The sequence below is a fragment of the Alligator sinensis genome, unplaced genomic scaffold (genome assembly GCF_000455745.1).
Source record: "Alligator sinensis unplaced genomic scaffold, ASM45574v1 scaffold1092_1, whole genome shotgun sequence".
Taxonomy (NCBI): Eukaryota; Metazoa; Chordata; order Crocodylia; family Alligatoridae; genus Alligator; species Alligator sinensis.
In genome coordinates, this window is record NW_005842252.1 from 1,092,799 (window position 1) to 1,117,702 (window position 24,904).

A 24,904-nucleotide genomic window follows, 5' to 3' on the forward strand; every position below is an offset into this window, starting at 1 on the left:
TCCATGCGGGGTGGGGGGGGTAGCCGCTCACTGCTGCATGCACCCCTGGGAGAGGCATGGGGGGCATGTGCGCAGGGTGAGGGCAAGCTGCCTACTGCAGGCTTGGGGCAAGGGGCTGTGCTGGCCTTTTTCTGGCGGGGTGGCTGGGTCAGGGCTGCGCTCAGGGTAGGTGGTGGTGGCACTGGGAGGAGAGGCTACAGGGGGACTATGACACATTTTGGGGTGGCTGTAGCCCACCTCATATCCCCCTCTCCCAGTGCTGCTGCCCTGACTGCCCCAAGCACAGCTCTGGCCCAGCCCCACCTCCAGGAAGAGGCTGGCACAGCCCCTGGCCCTGAACCTGCAGCCTGCAACCTGCCTTCTCCCCACACACAGATCTGAGGGGCCTGTGCCTCTCATGCCTCCCCCAGGGGTGCATGCAGTGATGGGAACCTGCCCCCCCCGGATGATACACCCATGGCTCCGTCCTGTGCCCTGCCCAGCCTCGGTTGGGCAGTGCCTGCCCCAGCCCCATTTCCCCCCTCACCATGGAGGCCTTGATCTGCCCCCTACCCCTTCTCTCCCCACTGCCCCTTCCCCCTAACAGACTTACTGCCGGATGCTGCTCTTCAAGCTTCCGGGCTGCATATTGGCTATCGGATTGGTATCAGCTGATATGGCTGGTTAATAATCAGCCATCGGTATTGTCCAAAAAAATCTTTATTGGTGGACTCCTACTTCAGACTATCCCAAATCTCTTTGAGTTCCTGAAGATAACAGAAGAGAGAGTTAAGCTGCCCAAATACTATTTTCCTAATATTTCCTACTGTCATTGCCACTTTGCAAGTGTAGGAGTGTTGGTTCTAGACTAGCTGCTGCTGTTTTAATCACTGTCAGATCTTGTTCATAGCAAGTCTACACTATGGAGCAAGTAAAATATTGGTGACTAGTTTGTACCTGGGCCTTGTATAAACTGTAGCTGTATTGGTGGAAATCCCTACTGCAGGTGGTACTCATATACAGGCATGGATATGGGTCCATTCCATGTACAAATGTTGGGTGACTTGCACCTAAACTGGTGCGACCTTCCCACCCTCCTGGCCTGGGACCCCAAGCAATTGCCTTGGTTATGTTCCTTTTAAAAACACCTATGTACAGATGTATAGTACTGGTGTAAAAAGTCTCTTGTATCAGTGTAGTTTACCTTGGAATAGGATATACCTTTCCCAGTGTAGGCAGGGCTTTCCCCTCACACCACAGATACCATGGTGCTCTGCCAGTGACTCATTGATGTCAACAAAGGTATGTTTCCCTTCCCCCGAAAGAGAGTGTTAAGAATAAAGACAAAAAGATTTGTAGATTGACAGGTAAAATCCTGTCCCCATTAAAATCAGCAACAAAACTTTGATTCTGGTGGAACTAGGATTTTATCCATAGAGTTCAAGGCTAAAAGAAGCTACTGTGACAATCAAGTTTGGCCTCTTTCAAATTTTATAACATAGATTTTACTATGGCTGCTAGTGCTTCTTTGGAACTTGAACCTGAGCTTGCTAGCACTGTAAATAAGGTGTATACCGGTAAGTTAAGATGGACAGAAAAGGAAGAAAACAGCTTTGAGCCCAGCACATTGTTAGTCCCCCAGGAAAGGGTACTTCTTAATGGTAAGGGTGGCCAAAATTTGGAATGGGCTTCCAAGAGAGGTGGTGCTCTCCCCTACCTTGGGGTTCTTTAAAAGAAGGCTGGATATGCATCTGGCTGAGGTCATCTGACCCCAGAACTCTTTCCTGTCTAGGCAGGAGGTTGGGCTCGATGATCTATTGAGGTCCCTTCCGACCCTAACATCTATGAAAAGATCATCTAGAAACTGCAGCTGGTGCAGAATGTGACAGGGATAGGTCACTAGAAGCACATAACTATAGTGCTCCAGAATGTGTACTGATTCCCAATAGCTTTCTCGGCATAATTCAGTGTTCCGGTTTTGACCTATAAGGCCCTAAACATGTCTGGGCCTTACATATGTGAGGGCCCACCTTCTCCCTTATGCCCCATTGTGATCCCTAAGGTGAGCTGAGAGTAACTCCCTGCAAGTACCATCAGTATGCCAAGACCTCTTCTTGAAAATGCATGGGAGGTTGTTTTTAGCAATCATGCCTCAGTTCTCTTGAGGGAGGCCAGTGCCTAAGCCTGGATACCTTTTGGAAGTGCTATAAGACGTTTCTGTTTGGTGTTCTGCAAACAAAGCTGGGCTGAGATTTTAATATTTTTTTTGGTGGGGGGGAGGTCTGTGCTTTATGTTTGTTTTTCTAGTTTGCCTTTAAGTTGTTGTGGTCTCTTATTGTACTCCTGTTTAATAAGTTACTTAATTCTCCTACTATAAGCCACCCTTTACCCTTGTTGGGAAAGGTGGCATATAAATAAGTGAATCTCACCTTGACATCCATGGGAGGTCTACTGTATATAGAAAATAGCATATTGTCTGAAAGGGCTGGTAGCTGAGAATGTGATTTAGTTCAGTCCTCAAAATGAAAATAATTGTTCCAAATGAACTATTTCAGAGCTGAAAAGAGAGTGCTTTCTTACATACCCAGTCAATCTAAGTACAGCTAAACTGAGGAGGCAGAAAGGTTTTGTTGGACAATAAGAGAATGATAGGACTGTACTTACAAGTACTTTCTAAGACCCACTGCTGCAAATAAACACATGAGTTAATTGTTTGTCTTTGGTACCATGAATCTTGTAAAGTAAGTATCCTTAGCTCCCAGGGCAGCCAGAGGGTGGTTTGAGGTGTGCATCTTTCAAAATCAGGCCCTTCTTTAGCTATTCCACAGTTCACATCTACTCTACAAGATTATAAAATAGCAGTGCTCCTATAATACTTGATTTTTTCATAAATTCATTTTTTTTACATGTAATTCACTTTGCATTCAGACGGTTTCAATCCAATGATTAATTATTATTAACAAAGTTTTAACAGCCATTCTTTGTTTAAATAACCTTGGAAAATTCTACCTGCTTCCTCTTAGAAAAAGAAAGTTGTCAGTCATACAAGTGACGAATCCCTGTCTTTTCTGTAACTTTTTTTCAGGGGAGGGTGAGTTAACTGCTGAAATAGTTTTTAAACCTAGGTGAGATGGCTACTAAATATTCATACACATCTCTGTGAAGATTTTCATAAAAGCATTTCCTATAAATGGTACGTATGTCTCTTATTTCTCTGGATAAATGGAGCTTTAAAGTTAGATAACCTAGCCAGTAGGTAATCCAAGGTTTCTGTTTATGCATTTTTATTTACTTATGCAATTTAATACAAACTAGTATTGCAGTCAAATAACCTTCTCTCCCCTAAACCATTCAATGGAAATAGCTTTGCTTGTGTTCTAGAAAACTATGTGCAACCAATAGTAGATGCCAGAGTGGATGTTAAATCTTTGATGAGTAGCTGCCCTTAAAACCATACCAAGAATTAGCTCTGGCTCCAGTAGAGAGTTAACTTGGGCACCCAGCTGTGAGAAGCCAGATTGCAAAGTCATATTTGAGTAATTGGGTTCTTGCTTGTGTTGCGCTCACCTCCATGTATAACTAGGACTGCTATGTGCATATGTCTTGATTGTAGTAAATTGAAGCATTCTATGGCTGTATCTAAACTGCAAGGGCTCATGTTGCTTTAGCTACAATGGTAGTGCTGTAGCAGCTGACCCCCAGAAGTGGGTACAGCTCTGTTGCTAGAGCTATACCAGCTCCCTTGTACAACACTGGTGGAACTGCATTCATGCTCTGAATTTTATCAGTCATATTTATCAGTAGGTATTGAACATAAGGTAGGCATGCAGCTTCTAAATCAGAACTTAAATCTTTCAATACTAAAAGATGCAGTGAGAGTGAAGAAAAGCAGGAAGATTCTGGACATCCTGTTCACTTCTTTCCTTGGCAGCCATGCTATCAGTGTGCGAGATCAGGCCTATTTGTTATACCAGTGATTCTCAGCTGAAGCGCTGCAGCACCCCGGGGTGCTGCCAGATCCTTTGACAGGTGCTTTAATGTGTGAGGAGATAAGCAGATAAATGCAGACCCTTGCCCCTGTGTAGTTGATCCCTCATCCCCACTGCCTGGCCCCTCTCTAAGGAGGTAGGCACTATAATATATAAATTATTTTTTTTAATTGAGTACCACTTAATTCCACTTAATTTAATTATGGAGGGGTGCCTTGAGTCCAGTGAGGGGTGATTTGAGTTCAGAAAGATTAAGAACTGCCATGTTATATATACATTGACAGTGAGCCCAGGGCCTAGGATGGAACAATCTCATGTACCAGTACAGGCTGGGGGCTGACAGCTCTGCAGAAAAGGACCTGGGAGTTACAGTGGACAATAAGCTGAATATGAGCCAGCAGTGTGCCCTTGCTGCCAAGAAGGCAAAACCAGCTGCTAAACCAGATGGGACAACTGATGACTGATGCCCAGGAAAAAGCCAGCCTACTAAATGGGTACTTTGCATCTGTCTTTCACCAGTCCCATGGGACACCCCTGCCCATTATGGGACAGGGAGGCCCGGGTGAGGGAGATTCCTTGCCCTCCATCAATGCTGACCTTGTGAAGGAACACCTTGAGAGTCTGGACACCTTCAAGTCAGCTGGTCCTGACAGTTTACACCCCAGGGTACTCAAGGAGCTGGCGAGCATCATAGCTCAGTCAATGGCACAGATCTTCGAGAGCTCCTGGCACTCTGGTGAAGTACCCAAAGACTGGAAGAAGGCCAATGTGTTGCCTATCTTCAAGAAAGGGAGGAAAGTGGATCTGGCAGACTACAGGCCCATCAGCCTGACCTCTATCCTGGGGAAGGTCTTAGAAAAGATTATAAAAGAGGCCATTCTTAACAGACTGGCCGATGGCAACATCCTGAGAGATAGCCAGCACAGGTTTGTCGCAGGTAGGTCTTGCTTGACCAATCTTATTTCCTTTTACGACCAGATGACCTATCACCTGGACAAGGGGGAAGAGATTGATGTCGTATATCTTGATTTTAAAAAACGCCTTTGATCTGGTATCCCATGATCACCTCTTGGCAAAACTGGCTAACTGCGGCCTCAGGTCCACCACGATCCGCTGGCTGGGGAATTGGCTCCGTAGTCAGATCCAGAAGGTGGTGGTTGACGGAAGTCAATTGTTGTGGTGCCCTGTGACCAGTGGGGTCCCTCAAGGCTCTATCCTTGGACCTATTTTTTTCAATATCTTCACTAATGATGTAGACATTGGTATCAGAAGCGGGCTGGCCATGTTCGCCGATGATACCAAACTCTGGGGTAAAGCATCCACACCTGAGGACAGGAGGGCGATCCAGACTGACCTTGACAGGTTCAGGAAATGGGCAGATGAGAACCTGATGGTGTTTAACACTGAAGAATGCAAGGCTCTCCACCTTGGGAGGAAAAACCCACAGCATGCTTATAGGCTTGGCAGTGCTACACTGGCTAGCACTACAGATGAAAGGGACTTGGGGGTCATGATTGACCACAAGATGAACATGAGCCTACAATGCGATGCTGTAGCTAGTAAAGCAAGTACAATGCTGGCTTGCATCCATAGATGCTTCTCAAGCAAATCCTGGGATGTCATTCTCCCCTTGTACTTGACCTTGGTGAGGCTGCAGCTGGAGTACTGCATCCAGTTTCAGGCTCCACAATTCAAAAAAGATGTGGAGAAGCTTGAGAGAGTCCAGAGAAGAGCCACACGCATGATCAGAGGTCAGGAAAACAGACCTTAATGATGAGAGGCTGAGAGCTATGGGGCTCTTCAGCCTGGAAAAGTGCAGGCTCAGGGGGGATCTGATGGCCACCTATAAGTTTATAAGGGATGTTCTCCAGGATCTGGGGGAACATTTGTTCGCCAGAGTGCCCCAAGGGATGACAAGGTTGAACGGTTATAAACTCCTCCAAGACCGTTTCAGGCTGGACATAAGGAAGAACTTCACTGTCTGAGCCACCAAGGTCTGAAATAGCCTGCCATCAGAGGTGGTTCAAGCACCTACTTTGAATACCTTCAAGAGAAATTTGGATGTTCATCTTCCTGGGATCCTATGACCCCAGCTGACTTCCTGCCCCTGGGACAGGGGGCTGGACTAGATGATCTTACAAGGTCTCTTCCAGCCCTAATGTCTTTGAAATCTATGAAGGCTAATGGCATCCTGGATTGCATTGATAGGAGTGTTGCCAGTAGGTCAAGGGAAGTGATTATTCCCCTCTATTCAGCACTGGTGAGGTCACATCTGGAGTACTGTGTTCAGTTTTGGGCCCCTCACTGCAGAAAGGATGTGAACAAATTGGAGAGAGTCCAATGGAGGGCAGCAAAAATGGTGTGGGGGCTGGGGTGTATGCTAATGGCATCCTGGATTGCATTGATAGGAGTGTTGCCAGTAGGTCAAGGGAAGTGATTATTCCCCTCTATTCAGCACTGGTGAGGTCACATCTGGAGTACTGTGTTCAGTTTTGGGCCCCTCACTGCAGAAAGGATGTGAACAAATTGGAGAGAGTCCAATGGAGGGCAGCAAAAATGGTGTGGGGGCTGGGGTGTATGACTTCTGAGGAAAGACTGAAGGAACTGGGCTTATTTAGTCAAGAGAAGAGGAGACTAAGTGGGGATTTAATAGCAGCCTTCAACTACCTGAAGTGGGGGTTCAAAGGACGATGGAGCTAGACTGTTCTCAGTGGTGACAGATGACAGAACAAAGAGCAATGGTCTCAAGTTGCAGCAAGGGAAGTTTAGGTTAGATATTAGGAAGAATTTTCTCAGTAGGAGGGTAATAAAACACTGGAATATATTACCCAGAGAGGTGATGGAAGCTTCATCCTTGGAGGTTTTCAAAATCCTTCCAGACAAAGCTTTGGTTGGGATGATCTAGTTGGGGATGGTCCTGCTTTGAGCAGGGGATTGGACTAGATGACCTCCTGAGATCCCTTCCAATCCTAACTTTCTATGATTCTATAACCTACAAGCTGCCCCTCAATGGCTAGAGGGAGGCCACTAAATGTACAATAACTAACTCCGTCGGACAAATCATGATAAAATGGGGACATGTTATAGTTTAATAACTAGGATGCCAAGGGAGAACATTGAGCAGAGAACTCTGGCTAGCACCTACTGACCTTGAATGTATCTAAAGAGCCAGTGGACACTACGCAGTGCAAACTCTTGTCAGGCGTGCACAGACAAAAGAGCAGAAGACAGCTACATAGCCACCCAGGTTCCCTCCAGCCAGCACCTCCTTCCTGGTTTGGTAGATGGACAGCTTGGCCACAGACAGGAGGAAGTTGACTATAAGATCCTAGGACTTTGTAGTGCTGTGGATGTGGTGTGAATAAGATAAAAGCCTCAATAATTGGTTTTTGAGGAGGTAGCATAGGGGCATTCAAGATATGCATGTGCCAGTAGCTCCTTGGTCTGGGACAGAAGTTCCATAAACTGGTTTGACCTAACAGTTAAATGTCATACTACATCCAAACAGGTTTATCTTAAACCAGTTTTAGCCATTTTGTAAGTGGTTTAAGTGCACTGATCTTCTGTTTTGTTACAGGTTTAAACCAGTTTCTGATCATTTAAACCGGTTTATGTGTAACGTCCCTAGCCCTTCTGGCTACAGAAGGAACAGGTGTCAGGGGAATATATAATGTGCATCAGGTACATGCTTATGCTGAGCAATCTGTGAAGGAGCCACTAATCTAGATTCCCCAGTGGAATGTGGGACTAAGGTAGAATACAAACTGGTTCACCATCCTCGCTCTCAAACGTGTTCTGGCACTTGGTGTCTAGGTTAGACAAAAGGGCAGGGTGGTGAATGGTATGGAGCATAAGCATGTAGAAATGGGAGTGACAGGTTATCCAAAAATGGACTGGTTTGATGTCCCCCAGCTTGCTGAGATGGTGCAGTGGGGAGTATCAGAGGGGCCAGCAAGGCAATGATCCCACAACTAGCTTGCCCCCTTCGACCTGCAAAAAAAGTACCCACTGGCAAAAAACAAAGTCGGCACCTATGTAGTAGTTCCTAAGAAGAATCAGAGTGATGTTGCAGTTGTGATGATTCAGAAATTATGCGAGGCAAGGATTTCTTAGGGTGATATTTTTTTATCAGACCAATTATGTAGTTGGGATAAAGTTAGACAAGCTTCTGAATGCAAGACATTTTTCCTCAGGTCTTGTATTCAAAAGCTTGTCTAACTTTATTCCAACTACATAATTGGTCCTACGAAAAATATCACCCTAAGATAGCCTTGCCTCTAAGGATTTCTTGTTGTAAGGCATACAACAAGGCCACCACACAAACTATAATAAATACCACAGTTCATAAGATGATTGTGTACATTTGATAGACTAGAATGACCTTGAAAGAAGGGGGTGGTTTTTGTCATATGTTTTACCATTTTCTATGAAAGTTCAAAATAATCCAAATGCCTGGAAAGGTAATTTAATATTTGAACCGAATGTTGTGCTTAAGGTTCTGATTTACAATGCCAATAACTATGTAATTCATAACTAGTTCTCCTTGGTTCATATATTGTTTAATGATGTTCATGTCTATATGGCTCCCCTCCCAAAGCTGATATTAGCATGAAGTATGCTTTGACCTATATACTGTACTTTGCTTTCCAGAGTTTTCATCATCAGATTTCTGAGTGTAATTTTCTAGGAGAATAATTATTCATTTATTTATTTATAGGCTTCTTTGTGTGGTAGGTATATTAATTGGATGGAAACTATGGCATTTTTATGTTGAGCTTTAATATTTGAAAATGAAGTGCTGTGATCAATGTTTTTTTCTTTTTTAATCCCTTAATGTAATCATTACCATCATTCTTCTGTATATTTAAATGTCAAATGTGACTTGAGATTTCTTCATACATTGCAAGGTCTTGAACAATTGGCTTGATCTACTGATAGAAATTATATAAAATTGTTAATTTGACCCACACGTTACCATTAAATATAAGAGAAAAAATTAAATGCCCTGGCTCTGTCAAAGACAAAAGCACTTTTTATTGTGGAAGTAAATAATTAACAGTGTATTCATGTAATTTCTCCATGATATTCTTATTAACATAGATAATGCTTTCAGTGAATAGCACTGCTCCAGAGTCATTTGTGTTTTATATAAAACATGCATAATGCCATTTTTTGGTACTATGAAGACACCTTTCCCTGCTTACATAGTATTTGCTTCTAAAACGATTGCTTTAAATGAGTGCCATCTAGTGTCTAAAGGCTGCAATATGACTTGTGATTTATATAGTAGTAGATGAGAATTTTATTAGGTGTGGTTCAAAATAATTATTACATCATAATTCTACAGCAATTTGAACGGGAATAGTGTAATAGTAATAGAGGAAAAATGTCATTCTTGAACCGAGAATTAAGGAAAAATAATTATGTTCTATATAAAGACTGGATCCTTAATGTCAGCTATAAGTATATTACTATACTTAAATCAAGCCTTATCTTTAAAAAGATTCATGTATGTTACAGATACACACATACAGGATTCTTTAGGTGTATGGATTATTTTTGTCTGTGTTTGACCTTCAATGAATGACCTGACAGAATCTGGATTTAATTTATAATACAGAAATCAATGCTGTTTGTGGCCTGCATGAATATTCTGTGCTGGTCTCTTAATGATCTCAGAAAAACATGTGCCTTGTAGACCCAGCTGCTTAAAGGCACACACACAGAGTTTTAGAAAATTCATGGGAATACTGTGAGAGCTCTATGAGTTAAGTATTTGTTGATTTTTTTTTTCTTTTTTCTTTTTTTTTTTAGAGTCCCCACTGTTGTGATAGCTACTTGCTCATTTACACATTTAAAAAAAATCCTAAATAGTAAATTGACTTAAGCTACTCAGACTTGCTTTAAGAAAACCAGTGTCTTTTAGTCAGGAATAAACAAAAATGGACCAAAGCTATAATACAAATAAAATGTAAATATCAGAATATCAAAATCACATATATGGAAGAAGTAGCCATATTACTGTAATTTATGTAGCGTACTAAGTCCTGTTGCTTCAGGGGAAGAAATCATTTTGAAAGATTAGGAGATAAATAGGAAATTAAATGTGTCTAGACCTAACTGGATTTCTAACAGCTTAGTTTTCTTCCTTTCCAGTTTACGATTGGTTTGTTTTTTCTTTCTTAGATGAGGGCTAGTGTATATCCTAAAGCTGTGAGGGTGATCCTTTGCTCAACTAGCACATCACTTCCCTAGCTGAGAATAGAGTAGTTCAAATGTAAAGTGGGTGGATTAATAGAGTGAGTCTTCCATTAGTATGTCCTGCTGTGAAATTGCATGTATGTGGGCAGACCTATTTGTATGCAGTGACAGAATTGAGGGTTTAGGTTTTGGAGGGCTGAGCTTGAAGGGGGCTCATTAATGAAGTGTAAGATATGTGCATACACGTATTTATGTGTATTTACCCACTCTGTTTTGTGGTACTGCGGTTCCCACCTTGCCATTTGAACAGCACAGGTTTAAAACATTTGAGCTCAGTTCTTTTCCAACAAGTGGAATGATCATCATTTCAAACTGTATATGGGCACAAGGTTTTTAAAAATCTTTTACTTATTACTAATTATTACCGTTATTCTGATTTCTATTTCAGGAACTTTAAATTGGAAGATGAAAGGCAGTGTTACCGAGGAACAGCTCTATTTGGACTTCTCCCATCAATATGAAGATTGCATCTTTCCTCTTCATTCATCTGTAGCCTTATTTTTGCTCTCCTACTGTGACTGCAAATTATTCAAAGTTTTCTTAGTGCCTGCTGGTGAAAGTGCAGATGACCAGCTTGAGGGCAAAGCATTGCCTAGTGATCCCAAGCTGCACTTCACCTCAAGGTGTCAGCTTCCTTTAGTAGTCCAGAACTGCTGTTTGCCTGCTATTGTGGGGAAAGATGGCAAATTCTGTCGAGCTGGTCTTGCTGTTGTGCTGAGGCACATAGTACAGAAAATATTTGAGGCCAACCCATCAAATAAGGAAGCTTTAGAACTTTTGGGATTTAAAAAAACCTGCTTAAAAGCCTGTGCTGAAGTGAGTGCACCCTTTTCTGTTAGATATATTAATTCTTTTACAGTACAAAAAGTAATATCTTAAATTGGGTTTCAATGTGGATGTCAGCTGGAGTGTCCAATTAGGAAATTTTACCATGTTATTTCCTAATTAGTCCAATAAGACTCTTTTGATTCTGGCATAAATATGAGCTGGGAAAACAAGCAGGGAAAGGAAAAAGAGGCTTGTATATTTAAGTAATATTAAGATGAAAACTATGGGTTGGGGCAAAGTGTACTTTCACTGATAAGAGTGACGGTATGCTGATTTAGACTAGTTGGGAGTCTGTTGCTGTCTGTTTAAAAAGGAAATTCAGTTTACTTTTAATCTGCCAATATCAGATTTCAGCATGTCCTTGTGAGAACTGTTATCACTTCTTCTGAATCAAATGAAAATACAAATTTCTTATACAAGCATTCAAGATGACACCAATTGTAAACTAAATGTAGAACCTTGGACTCAGGTTCTAGAGGGTGTGTAGAAGAGAAAATATTTAAAGTCCAATCAAATAGCATAAGTCCACAAAGCTATGGTCTACTCCTGCTTAAAAAGGACTGACAGAAATTCTGAAAGGAATCTAAAGGAAGCTAGAACACTACTATGAGCAACTGGAGCCTGTGGGGATTGGGAGGGTGGAGGGTGAGGGATGAGGAAGAAGATCCTTAAGTAATCTAGGTCAGGGAATAACTTCCAATGTAAACTCTGCTCCTTACTTCTGAATCATGAAGCTCTCTAATGCACTTTAGGAAGTCTAGATCATTCATTATTTGCTTCATCTGCACCACATGATTGAAAAGCTATTTTACTTAATCACCACTGTGTAAAATACCTTCTTAATTTTCTCCCATGTATGTTCTTTCATACTATTTATGTCATGTAATTGCGGTCTGTTCAGTTATTTCAGATATGGTTTAATTGAAGAACAACTCTTAACTATGGTCCTGTAACAAGAGGGTGTACTGAACAGTGGGCGCCTCCATATGAGATGTTTTACTGCACATTAGTCTAATCTAATGCATAGTAAAGCATCATCGTTTACACGTGCTGGACTTACCATGCATTAAATTAGTTTAACGCATCGTTTGCTAATACCAACATATACAGGTATTAGATCAACTATGCATTAGGTAATGCGCAGTAACAGATGTATAGATGCTGACTGGGAGCAATTTTGCTTCTGGTTAGCACAGGCAGCAGTGGGCCACTTCTGCCTGGTTAAACCCCCATGGCGGGGGAGCTGTGCTGGCTGCAGGGGTAGCTGGCTTCTGCCCCATGCACATTGGGAGCAACCCCTGTACCCCCTGTCAACCCCTGGGCAATATCTATCATTCTTATTTTTCCTCAAATACACAGAGAGGTGGCTCCCACTGTAAATGCTTGTTAGCATCAGGTTCAGTATGATTATTTTTTTAGGATGAGGTTTTTGTTGAACTCAGTGCTCTGGTGCCATTTTCAGCCTGTAACTACATGGTCCAGATGACTTAGCTCAGAACAGTCTTCAACAGCTTATCTCCCCTTTCACCATGTCCTTTTCTACTATGTGGTTTTCCCACCAATGTTGGGTTTTTCTGGGTGCTGCAAAGTATACCATGGTTTAGACTAACCTGCAAAGATTGAATCAATTTATGCTCAGTCTTTTGAATGTCTCTCCCTAGCCTTAAAGGTGCGATGGGATCTGATCCCAACAATTGTGCCTTCTCCCATATCACACGTTCATGGCAGGAGGCATGATTGTGGAATCAGGAATCAGATCCCTGCCACACCATATTGCCAGGGTAGGGGGAAGCCAGGATTACAATCATGATCTTGGGCATGTCCTGCATCAGCAAGTTGGGTGCCCAAGAATCAGCTGATTGTCAGCAGATAGGAACTGCCCCAGGGCTCAAGTCCTAGGACAGACAATATCTGCTGCCAACTGGCAGGGACCACCCTAGAGCTTGAACCCTAGGCAATCCCTTCATGGCATTCCAAACATTCAAGTTATAGCACCATACAAACCAGACTTCAACGATATTACAGTAAAAGCTCTGTTATCTGGTATCCCCTGGGAACGGGGGATGCCAGATAACAAAATATGTCTGTTAATTGAGTGGCCCTGACTGTCGCTTCTCATGCTGTGTCTGGGGCATCCCTCTGCCCCTTCCGCTGCATAGCCGCCCCTCCCGCAGGCCCTGTGGGCCCCGTGGGACAGGGAGGCGGGCCCCGCACAGCCTGTTATGCCCTTGGTCCGTGGGGGCTTGGCAGCACAGGCTGCTTTGCTCTGAGCCATGGGGGCTCGGAGAAACTGGAAGTGCCACGGTGGGCACTTCTGGTTTCACTTTATCTTATAAACCGGAAGTTAGTGGAGCCAGTTAGTGGAGCATGCCGGCTTGTAAGATGCCAGATAACAGAACTTTTACTCTACATGTTTTTCAAGTAATATCTTTGTAGTTGGCTTGTGATTTTGTGGCACCATAACTTCTGTGAACGTGTGGCCAGTTGATATTTCTGGCGCAATTAACACCAATTAATTGTGCCAGAAAAAATGCTTGCCAGATTGTTTTTTCAGGTTCTTGGCAGGTACAGGCAGATGACATTTCATGGGCTTATACAAGTGATTCTCAACCCCATCGGACTCAAGGCAACCCTTGTTAGATTCAAGGCACACTGTGTCCAAGGCACTCCTTTGTTTCACTTATTTTTGACTATGGAAAAAGAATGCAGCAATTCTTCTGTTGCAGAGAACTCAGAAAGACCATGACAGGTCAGAATATTTATAACCCTATGGATTCCTATTTGAAATCTCTGGGTTTATCTTGTGAATCATGTTTGTATACTTAACAGGGCTGATGATGTGTGGCACTGCATAGCACCTTTAGAACAACATTGTAGCACCCCAAGGGGCTGTGGCATCCTTGTAGAGAATCATTGGTTTGCACTGAAGTTTCTGAGGCTTTCTCTACAGCTTTAAAGTGTAGAAGCATAGGCCCAAATCCTATTCCCCTTTGCGTGGTTAAGAGGCCCTTATGCAGCTAACTTTAGCTGTGTAGTTGACAATTTAGGGCATTATTACATGTGCTCTGGGTGGTGTGGGGGCTCTTTAATTAATGTGGCTTCAAGGGCACCTATACACAAGACGAAGCTCTGCTATGACTAGTGCTAATTAGCATGCCTTGGAGCAGACTCAGTTAATAGAGCCTGCTGCGAGTCTGCTGGATCGTGCTAATTAATGTGCTTCAGCAGCCTTTGCGTGATGTGTATTCAACATCCCTGCATTTCAAAATGGTGGTGGAGGCGCTTTAACTAAAGCTCGTCAAATGAGCTTTAGTTAAAGTAACCCTGCCACCATTTTGAAGCATGGGACACTGAATACATGTGATGCTCTCAGAGCCACTCTAATTAAAGCTCCCAGAGTGTCATGTGTATCAGTGTCCCCACACTGAAAAATGGTGGCAGGGGCACTTTAACTAAAGCTCGTTCAACAAGCTTTAGTTTAAAGTGTCCCTGCAGCCCTTTTTCAGCATGGCGATACTGATGCATATGATGGTGGAGTTTGCTGGAGCATGGTAATTACCAGGCTCGAGCAGACTTGATTAATTGAGCCTGCTCTGATGCATTGCAATTACAATGTGACGGAGCAGCCTCCCTGCATGTGTATAGGCACCCTTATGTTATAGATCCTGCAAGCTTCACTGCAACTTATTTTGACCTTGTTATCGTGCTTACTGAGACAAACTACTTTTGGCTTGTTTTCCTTAGGAGTTTGGTTTTTAAATCACTTAGGCATATTTGAATGCTCCTGTGAATCCCGGATTTATTAGAGTTTCTTTTCAGGTGTAAACCATGCACTAATGTCCTCATCTGTTTAGGCTGCTGTAATTCCTTCAAAATTAAAACAGTGTAAAACTGTAGTAGCACAGTGATGAATCAGTTCTTGTGGACTGTGGAGAAATATGTGCAGAGGTTGCATGTATTTTAAATCTGTTCACATATATAGCTAGTAATTTAGGAGTTTAAAAGATTTTTGCATTTAAAAATCATTTCAGTTAACCTTTAATTTTAATACATCTTAAATATGTATGCTCCTAAAATTTGGTATTTTAAGATGTCATGAAACTTAAGTGACCACCGTAGGGACCAACAAAAATTAGTTACCTAGGAGAAAAGATCTTTAACTAAAGGGCAAACCAAATCGTGCTGGAAATACTAAGATTTTTTTTAAACTGCTCTCTAAAGAAATGGACTTGTCTGTTAAAGATAGTACTTGTTTCAGGTTTGGTTAATGAACTCGTACTTCCTAATTATGAACGCTGCTAACTATTACTATTTCAGGAGTATAAGCTGCTTCCAATATATGTGTAAACAAGAAGCGTTGAATGGTTTTCACCCTTATTTAAAATGTAATGTTTTTATTTACTAGCAAGTCATTTAAAAATTGGATTTAACTGAATTAATGTTTGAGATACTTTTGAACACCAAACCAAACCAGGACATAGTCAGGGAATGTGTTGTCTTCATCATAAAACTCAAGTAATTCCTGAGTCTGCAGTTTTCTCCCATTGTCAATTTTTTAAAATATTGTGTGAACAATTTCCGTGAAAATCCATAGTATCTATGGGAAAATTAATTATTATCTGAAAAAGAGGTGCACTGATACATTGGTTTGATGTCGGATCAGTACCAATATAAAGAAAATTGGCTGTATTGGAAACCAGCCTGATGGGGCCAATAATTTGGCCGATAAATGCCCGTGTTACGTGCAGCTGCAGCACAGCACTCGGGCAGCGAGGAGCAGAGCCGGTATCTTGAAGAGCTACTTACTTCCAGCTGGTAAATCTGGTATGGGGCTCTTCTTGCCAGGGGCTGGGCTCAGAGCAGATGCTGGTGATGCTGGGAGGGGCCTGCAGCCACCCCAGATTTCGCTGCAGCTCCATTCCCAGCGCTGCTGCCACCAGCCACCTGGCTCAGTCCCAGCTCTTCCCAGCATGTGGCTTTTCAATGCTCAATGCCCCGCCTTTACCCATGTTCTGGGAAGAGCTGGGACTGCGCTGGACGGCTGGTGGTGGCGGCACTGGGAGTGTAGCTGCGGCAAAATTTGGGGTGGCTGCAGCCCCCTCCCAGTGCCACCAGTGCCCTCTCACTGCCTTCCTCAGGCCCCTTCCCTCCCCTTCCACCACACAAATTTATCAGTTGGAGGCAGCTGTATCAGAAATCAGATCGGTATAGGCTGATATGCCTCCATAAATATCGGGTATCGGTATCGGCTCCCAAAATCTCTATTGATGTACCCCAATCTGAAATTATACAACTAATATAGTGTAAGTGGGCGGAATTGTGATATGGGTTATACCATTACATTTAGGGAGATTATAATTTTACCTCTCCCAGTCCCCCCCAAAATGACAGAATTGAACTGAAAATCATTTCTATGCAAGTTAATTTGATGGGATTGATTCTGGATTATTGTACCAGTCAAGTAAATTGAACAAGAGGGTAAAGTAGAGTCTGAATGATAACTTAAAAATATTTAAGTAGAAATAAAGGAAAAGAGATTTAGAAAAAATAAACTTTAAATAGTTAAGATAAAAACTTGGACTTACTGATAACACATAACAAGAAAGCCATGCCAACTTTGTTTAAAAAGATTTCTAAAAATGCTTTTAGAGAAAAACAAAATAGCATGTACCACATTCATAGATGGGATAGGATTCTAGTTTTGTTAACACTTATTTGGGATGACATACATCACTTATTCATAGCTTTTACTTCTCATGAAGTATGCAGTGATCCTAGATTGCCGTCAGTAAAAAATAAAAAATTAACAAACTTTTAAACATACCAGGTACCATTTATTTATTACTTTGGCATATACAATTTAATATCTTGAATGAAATACTGTTACATCATTAGCAATATCAATATTTTACCCTGGCAGATATTGTGCTTTTACCATATACATCCATCAATTTTTGGTAGGAAAACAACATATATATATTCCTTACATAGTAAGGAAATTGAGAGGTCAAATTCCACCCGATTTACGTAAGTAATATAGAATGCATGTGTTTTGCGAGTTTGTAAGATAATTGCAGTATATCTTTAAAGGTGGAAGTTGCACTTTTTTGGAGAAACTTTTCAGATAGTCCTAACAATTCTAATGAGAACATGCTTATTTAAATCTGTCTGCTAGGTTAGCCAGTGGACCAGACTTTGTGAAATCAGCATCCCTCTGGCTGTTGAGAGCTTTTTGAGTGCATCTCCTGATCAGTGTCAGACCATTCCACCTGAGGTTTTGCAGCTTGAGAAAAAGCTTGGAGAACCTGTCAGGGTGCACAATGATGACAAAATCCGAAGGCAGAAACTGCAGCAGCAAAATACAGCTGACAACACTGCTTTGCTGCCTGCATTTGCAATGAGAAGCACAGAAGAAGGAATAATAGAAGAAAAGCAGGCTCAAACACTCGCAAGCTTGGAACTGAGAGTGGCTTTCTCCAAATTAACTGTACAGGAAGTACCAGCTACAACCAACAGGGAGCCCCCTCTCATCAGGAAAACAAAAACCTCTGACCTCCCACCCTTGGAGCATATTTTTGCTGAAGGGCTTTATTTTACCCTGGCAGACCTTGTGCTTTTACCATGCATCCATCAATTCCTGGTAAGAAAACAGCTTATATATATTACATAGTGTAAATTTCTTTTAGAAACTGAAAGGTTATAAAAGCATTTTGCCTTAACACATGTAGAGGTCAAACGAAGTGTGTTGTGCAATCCCTCAAAATGGGAAAACTGTTTTGTTACCTTATTTTTTTGTATGCATAACATGGGAAATATACTATACTATGTATCTATACTTTGAGTTAAATATACAATAGTGATCACACAGCTGTTGATATGCTCCAAATAATTCTTGCCTATTTATTATGTATTTATTGAAATACATTTATGTCACACACTGGCTCTCCAAAGGTGTGTTTTATTTAAACATTTTCTTCCCCCTAATACTTACCTTAGCTATTTCTGTTTGCACTGTATATATCTTGATACATGGCTGGCTTGGCTAAAGCAGAGTAGAGCTTGACTTCCATTACTTTTCACATTAGAAATTCAGAAGAGTGTTGTATCCAACCTCAAAAAGCATTGCATCCAAAACAGTAGCCGCTACCATACCTGAGACAAATACCAAGGTTTGTGGGGAGAGGGGATTGAAGAAGCAGTAGGTAGGAGATCTGTTATGGTCTAGTATGTCGGGATGCAACAAGTGATTAGAACCATGTAGAAGAAGAAGATTTCTAATCTGGGAAGGGGCGTGGAACAGAGTCCATCTGAAAAAGTTAATCTGGAACATCTGAAAAAGTTAATTCCTGTCTAAGTAATTTGTTAAACTGGATTTAAGGTAATAAGTATCAGTTACTTTAGAAATGAAAAGCCCTTAGGAGGGTATTGCATTTTTCTCACTTTGTAAATCCAAAGTTAAGATTACATTTAGATAGGGCTACCATATTTCCAGGTCCAAAAAAGACGACACCTGTCACAAAGTGGGTGGGGAGGAGGAATATGATGGAGGGGCAGTGACATGCCGGTGCCCTGCCCATTCTGTTGCCCCTCCCTGACAAGCCACACCCATCCCTAGCCCTGCTGCTGCCCCTCACTCTGGATCCACTGACCCCAGCTCTGCCAGGGCTCCTCACCCCCAAACAGCAGTATCCTGCCCCCACCCCTTGCTGGTGCCCCTCATTCCTGACCTGCAGCCCCCTGGCACTGCCAGTGCCCTGCACACCCAACCCACAGTCACCCATCCTGTCCCCCGTACCCCTCACTCCTGATCCACAGTCTCTTGCCCCCCTCCCAGCCCTGGCAGTGCCCCTCACTCCTGACCCACAGCCCCCTGCCTCTAGCCCTGCTGGTGCCTCTCACTCCCAACCTGCAGCCCACTGCCCCCCAGCCCTGCCAGTGCCCCTTGCTTCCGAACAGCCCTGCTGGTGCCCCTCACTCCCGCCCTGCAGCTCCTGCCTCTCCCCCCCTCCACCGCCCTGCTGCCCAAACAGCTACCGCATTGCGTGCAAGCCTGCTTGCTCTTACTTACTTGCAGACACATACTCTTTCTCTCTAGCTTGCCGGAGCCAGTGCAGAGAGCACGTGACCCCCAGCTGCCAATCAGCTTGCCTGCTGCTCCCAACCAGTGCAGGAGAGCAGAAAACTGGAATATTTGCTCTTATTTTAAAAACCCACCTGGATGCAGCACAGGGGCCAAAAAAGCGGAAATGTCTGGGGAAACCTGAACGTATGGTAACCCTAGCTTAGTCCACTGCAGGCACACAGCCACATAAAAAAATTAATTATTCAATTGTATGGAAATATGACCTACATAATTTCATATTGGGCACATCTACACCTGTCATTAATTTGCAGCAATAAACTGCGGAGCTTATTCCATACAATTGAATAATTCATTTTTTATGTGCCTGTGTGCTGTGACTGCTGTGAACTGGGCATAATCTTAACATTGGATTTACGAAGTGGGAAAACTGCAATACCCTCCTAAGGGCTTTTCATCTCTAAAGCTTATTGCTTTGCAGTTATTGCTCCCTGGAAGCTCTCGGGCAGGTGTTTTACACATGTGCCCAGATCACTGCATGCTCAGCCAAGTTGCAGCAGCCCTGGCTGGCAGGAAGACCCGGGGGGTCACCCTGCCAGCCCAAGGCTCCTCTGACTGGGCTCAATGTGTTGCGGATGAGCTGACTAGGGCACCCTGGCTGAGGTGTTTCAATGTAGAGGCTGCCTGCTGGTTAGATACTGGGTCAGCATCTACATGTGCACTGCTGCCTTATTAGTTTTGTGCATCTTAATAGGGGTGCACGTGTAGATGTTGAGATATTTACTGCACAGTAAATTAGTCAACTGCGTAGTAAACGTATTTTGTAGATGCACTCGTGTTACAAGCTTCAGAATACTGGGAAACTGTGATAGAGATGCACATCTTTATCAAATCTGTCTCTTTTACACTGGCTGATAACTGACTGGTACAGGAACTAATTCCTGCCTTTTTTCAACTGAGGCACAACTGAGAGAAAAAGACAAGTCTCTGTCTTTCCTGGCAGTGACCATATTCAGTGGTCATATGGGGCAATTCTCCAAACATATTAGCATTTAGCATTTGTTCTAAGGCAAGTAGTCAAGTTTTAGTAGGGTAAAAAAACCTGAGAGCTAGAATCAACCTTTTTCTCAGTATAGATAGAAGATGATAACTTGTAGCTCAATTCCAGCTAATAGAATTGTAGTCTAGTCTCAAGTCAAATATACTCCCTTTGTAAAGCTGTTCTTGTGCTTTACAATTTGAATTCTATCATAAGGTTCAGTGTTTAGGGGGAGAGGGAAATAAAATGACTTGACAAAATTAGATGCCAGAATAAAGATTTCTTTTATGATAGATAGCTTTTTAATGAACACGCTCTTAATGAAAGTGCATTGTAACGTGGGTAAAACAGAAGTATGTATGCGTGAGAAAGTCACAGCAGACATTTTTGTATGTGATAATTCTGGTACAGCATATTGGTGGAGTAAGGCAAAGTGTGATCTTATCCATCTTTGGTGTTTCTCGTTTTATGACTGTTACCCTGCACTGTAACATTTTTGAAAGCTAAAACACGAATCTATGTGTGATCCTATCAGAACATGGATAGGCATGCCTAAAAGCAAATAAATGTCTCCTAGAAAAGTGAGAATGCTTTTATGGAGGAAATGAATGGAAAGGAATGCAGAGACAACAATGGCATTTTAGAAAGATAACACCTTGTCTTCTATTTCATACAGCAGAACTGAAATGTTATTGAAGTGTCAGCCAATGGCAGACTTCCACAAAACCTGGCAGTGTTAGTGATTCACTGCTTGAGGTATCTAATTTCTGGAGTTTACTTCTTAGATAGTTTTTTGTCTATAAATATTTTCATTTGAGCACTTGATAAACTTTTGACTTCTGTCTTCAAGATTGTTTTTGTTCTCTTTTTCTAATTTTTTTTATCTAATTTTTCTTTTTCTTCTACTACAAACTTTGTTGGTTACTTTTGGTAGATTTCTTTTGGCTTTTTACTAGAGATGCTAGTGCTGGCTTGTTGCCTGCGCTCTTGCAGCAAGAGCACTGAAACAATGTTATAGATAGAAGGCCATGAGATATAAGAGGTGGAGTTTTTTGTTTTTGTTTCTTGGGGGTGGGGGTTGCAAAAATTTAGCTCATTTAGACATCAGTGCAAGTCACTCTTAACACCTATACAGTTTGTCCATGCTTGGATTTTGTATTGGTGTAACTACACTGGTTCTTAAAACAGGGCAGATGAGGCCTAAAAGACAGAGAGGCTTTTAAAAAGGTAACAGCCCAGTTTTGTTGAATGGAGGCAATGTTGTAGGCAGCCAGAAATTCAATCAATTAAAACATCCACATTAATATTAACTTTTTTTTTTTTTTTTTGGAGAAGTTGGAGGTTGTGTTGTGAGAGAGGTGTGCTCTGTTGTGCAGAAGCAATTGAGAGCTCTTCTACCTTAAACTATGTATGTTGAAGGAGCAACAGAAAGTATCGTGCATGCCTCTGCTCTCTGCTTTACTACCAAGTTCCACTGGCTCCTGCTGACCATTGAACAAAGATCATCCATTTAGGACCTTTCCCAATTATGATTGCTCCTTCACATCTCCCTGCCATATTGATGGTTCAGCAACACAGCAGGGAAAGCAGTATAAACAAGCTCAATAGTGTACATTAGGTGTGCATGACTATGTCATTCTGGTTGTAGAAACATTGCCATTTTAGTTCTGTTTTCATTTTAGGTATAAGATAACAAAATACAGCATCTGGGAAACATTTTTTAGTTCACACCCTTGGGAGGGGACATAGTATTGTGTGTGGGCATGTATATGTAAGTGTGCAGGGATAGGCTGAATTGGTGAGAGCTGGTGCTGGTTTCTTCAGTAGGTTTAGGAAAGATCAAGGGATTAATAGAGAGAAATGTGAAAAGGAGCTGCATCCTTTGCTCCTTTGTTTCTTCCAGATTCATAGAGCTGGGAATCCATGGCATCCCTTTCCCTGCTTGCACTATTGAGACTGTGCTTTTGTATAGATACTAGTTCACTCCTGTGCTTATTTTCAAAGTGGGTCCTCAGGGCAAATTCAAGAACTCCTTAGTTTTACTGTGTACTGAACAAAGCTCCATTTGAATTACTAGACCACAAGTGGAACTGCCTTTTGCTTATGGTGGCAGCATTTTGAGAAGTTCTGTTAGTTAGTACAGGGGTGTAGGTTGTAGCCGTGCCAGTCTAAGGACATAGGCAGACAAGGTTCTTTGGGTGAATCTGATATCTTTTATTAGACCAACTTAAATAGTTGGAAAACATTTTTTAGCAAGCTTTCAGGTTTAAAAACCCTTCATCAGGCTGAGGAAGCCTCTGCAGTTAGTTAGTTAGTTAGTACATCTTTTGGGGCAAATTCCTGGTAATTTCTCAGAGACCAGTCAGGGCAACCTTTCTGGCATGTGCGCCACAAATTAGCCTCATGTATTCCCTAGTACCACTCCACTTCCCTTCCCCTTCTGCTCTGCTCTCTGCTTCCTGGGATGTGCACCCTGTCTGATTTGCTATTCTGATTATATACATTTCCTATTTATCACTCTGCTGTCTGCCCCCTCCTTGATCTGCTGTGTGCTACATGCAGACGCTACCTGTGCCACTTGCGACATGTGAGCTGCAGGTTGGCCACCCCCAATGCAGATAAAATAGGTCTGGAGGCTGTGCCAGCGTTTGTTTCTGAGCTAAACTTAAAATCCCTGATTTCCTATACTAATTCTGAACGAGGGTTCTTCATTCCCTTGAAGAGATGATGATGATGATGAATCAGTATATCCTTTTTTTTTTTTTTTTGCCAATGGCACTTGAAGCAGAGATTGTCTTTATTTTTGGTGATCACTAACACATTCTGAGCACTACCAAAATAAGAAATATATTTTATTTGAATGATATTAACATGTAAATTTATGTATATTAATATGTATATCCTTTCTATTATGGTAGCATAAAACTAGCAGCAAAAGTGATTTAGATGATATGTGTCGAATCAGGCAGTTACTTTAAGAGGCTTTTGAAGCTTTCATGATCAGAGAGAAAAAAACATCTTGGAATGGCCAGCAGTTTTGTGGTTGGGGCATTCATTCACTTTGAATTTAGAAGACCCAGGAACAATCCTTTCTTGATCTTTCTGATTAAGATGAAGGACTTGAACCTTAGTCTTTCATATCCTAGGCGACTGCCCTAAGGACAAGACTGTATCTTCTCTTGGGTGCATCTTTCTTAATATCTCCTGTTGGAGCTGACTCATTTTATATAAGTGAATATTTTGGGGGCCAGAAATGGATAGACTGACTTCCAGAGATGAAGTTCAAATAATCTATTATTGTCTCTGATTTTTGCAACACGTGAGATTTTCTACTTAGATCTTCCTTTTTTAGAAAGCTTTTCTGAATCTGGTTCAAACTTAACCATGGCAATCTCTGAGGCATGAGGTTTTCTGTATTTTGAATGATCTGTTTGCTTCCAGTCAGCTGGAAAGAAAGGTTTATTAGTGCCAAATGCTTGAACTTAGCCTCAGAATCCATCTTGTAGGTAGGGGGGAAAATCTCTTCCATCATTCATAATAGAGCAAGCCTAAGTTCTAATTATTTTTGAACATGACTGATGCTGACCCTTTACAGTGCATTACATTTTCAGAACAAGTACACAACTGAAAGGGCGGAGGGGAAAATAGAACTGCACCTGTACATTATATATTAGGGATCAGTACAGACAATCATAATGCCCAACGCTGAATTGCTTCAGTTTTTGCAGGTTAGTCTTCAAATGCACAGTTAAAATTGAAAGAAAAGTGAACCGACATTTGACTCAGGAAATGCAGCCACATGCCTGCAGTGTCTCAGGCCAGAAGCTGGGGGGCGCTAGGGCACAGCTCTCTGGCACCTAGCCAGCATGGGCTGTGTGTTTGCTTCCTTTTCCTGGTTCCCCTGAGGTCTCTGGGATTCGCAGTCCAGACTCACAGCAGCAGGACCCTTCCTGCTTCCAGGCACAGGCAGGGGTTGCTTGCAGGTGCCTCTGGGATTTGTAGTCCACAGTTGCAGCCAGCAGTAAGTTTGAGCAGGGGAAGGGATGTTTAACCCCCTTCCCTGGCCCCAGCTGGGGTTTGTGTGTGGTGGGGAGGGGCAGTCTCTGCCTCTCCCCCTTTCCCCCCAGCCCTTCTCTGCTGGAGCAGACAGCACAGCCCAGTCCAGGGCAGGAAAGCATGCTGGGATGCTGTGGGACTGTGATTTAACTTGAATCAGGAAGGGGTCTGGGGTAGAAGTTTCATAAACCGGTTTGACCCAAATCAGTTAAGTCTGATACAGCGTTCAACCAGGTTTATCTTAAACCAGTTTCAGCCATTTTGAAACTGGTTTATATGCACTGAGCTTCTGTTCTGTTACAGGTTTAAACCAGTTTCTGATCACTTAAACCAGTTTGTTTGTAACTTCTGTCCCTAGCCAAAATGCACCAAAAGCAGTATAGTACTGTTTCAGTTCTGGTGTCTTCAGTATTATACATTTCCCTAGGGAAGGTTAATATCTGAACTATTGCACGGACTATGTGTCAGTGGCCATTGCCAAGATAAGCTCTGTAGTGTCATAACCCAGTGATTTTGGTGCCTCGGCACGATGGAATTTTCTTGCCACATGAGAGCCTCTTGCACAGCGAGGGTTTTTGCTGCACAGAAGAACCTCGGTGCAAGAGAGTTCCCACCAATTTGCAGGGTGCATTTCTTCTTTGCAGCACAGAAATGCACGGTGCAAAGAGTTCC

The 24,904-nt window shown here is 42.4% G+C and overlaps 1 protein-coding gene across 3 annotated transcripts in view; it reads left to right on the forward strand.

Annotated features, from left to right (window-relative positions):
• Window positions 1-24,904, forward strand: part of GSTCD (glutathione S-transferase C-terminal domain containing) — a 164,314-nt gene that overhangs the window by 12,846 nt on the left and 126,564 nt on the right. For 2 of the 3 annotated variants that reach the window (XM_025208781.1, XM_025208780.1), the window contains exons 2-3: window positions 10,618-11,045; window positions 17,233-17,697. In XM_025208781.1, the coding sequence (XP_025064566.1) occupies window positions 10,635-11,045; window positions 17,233-17,697 (876 nt within the window). In that variant the 5' untranslated portion in view covers window positions 10,618-10,634. Of the gene's footprint in view, window positions 1-3,097; window positions 3,173-10,617; window positions 11,046-17,232; window positions 17,698-24,904 lie in introns of those variants that run through there. The other variant, XM_025208779.1, reaches the window with a different exon arrangement.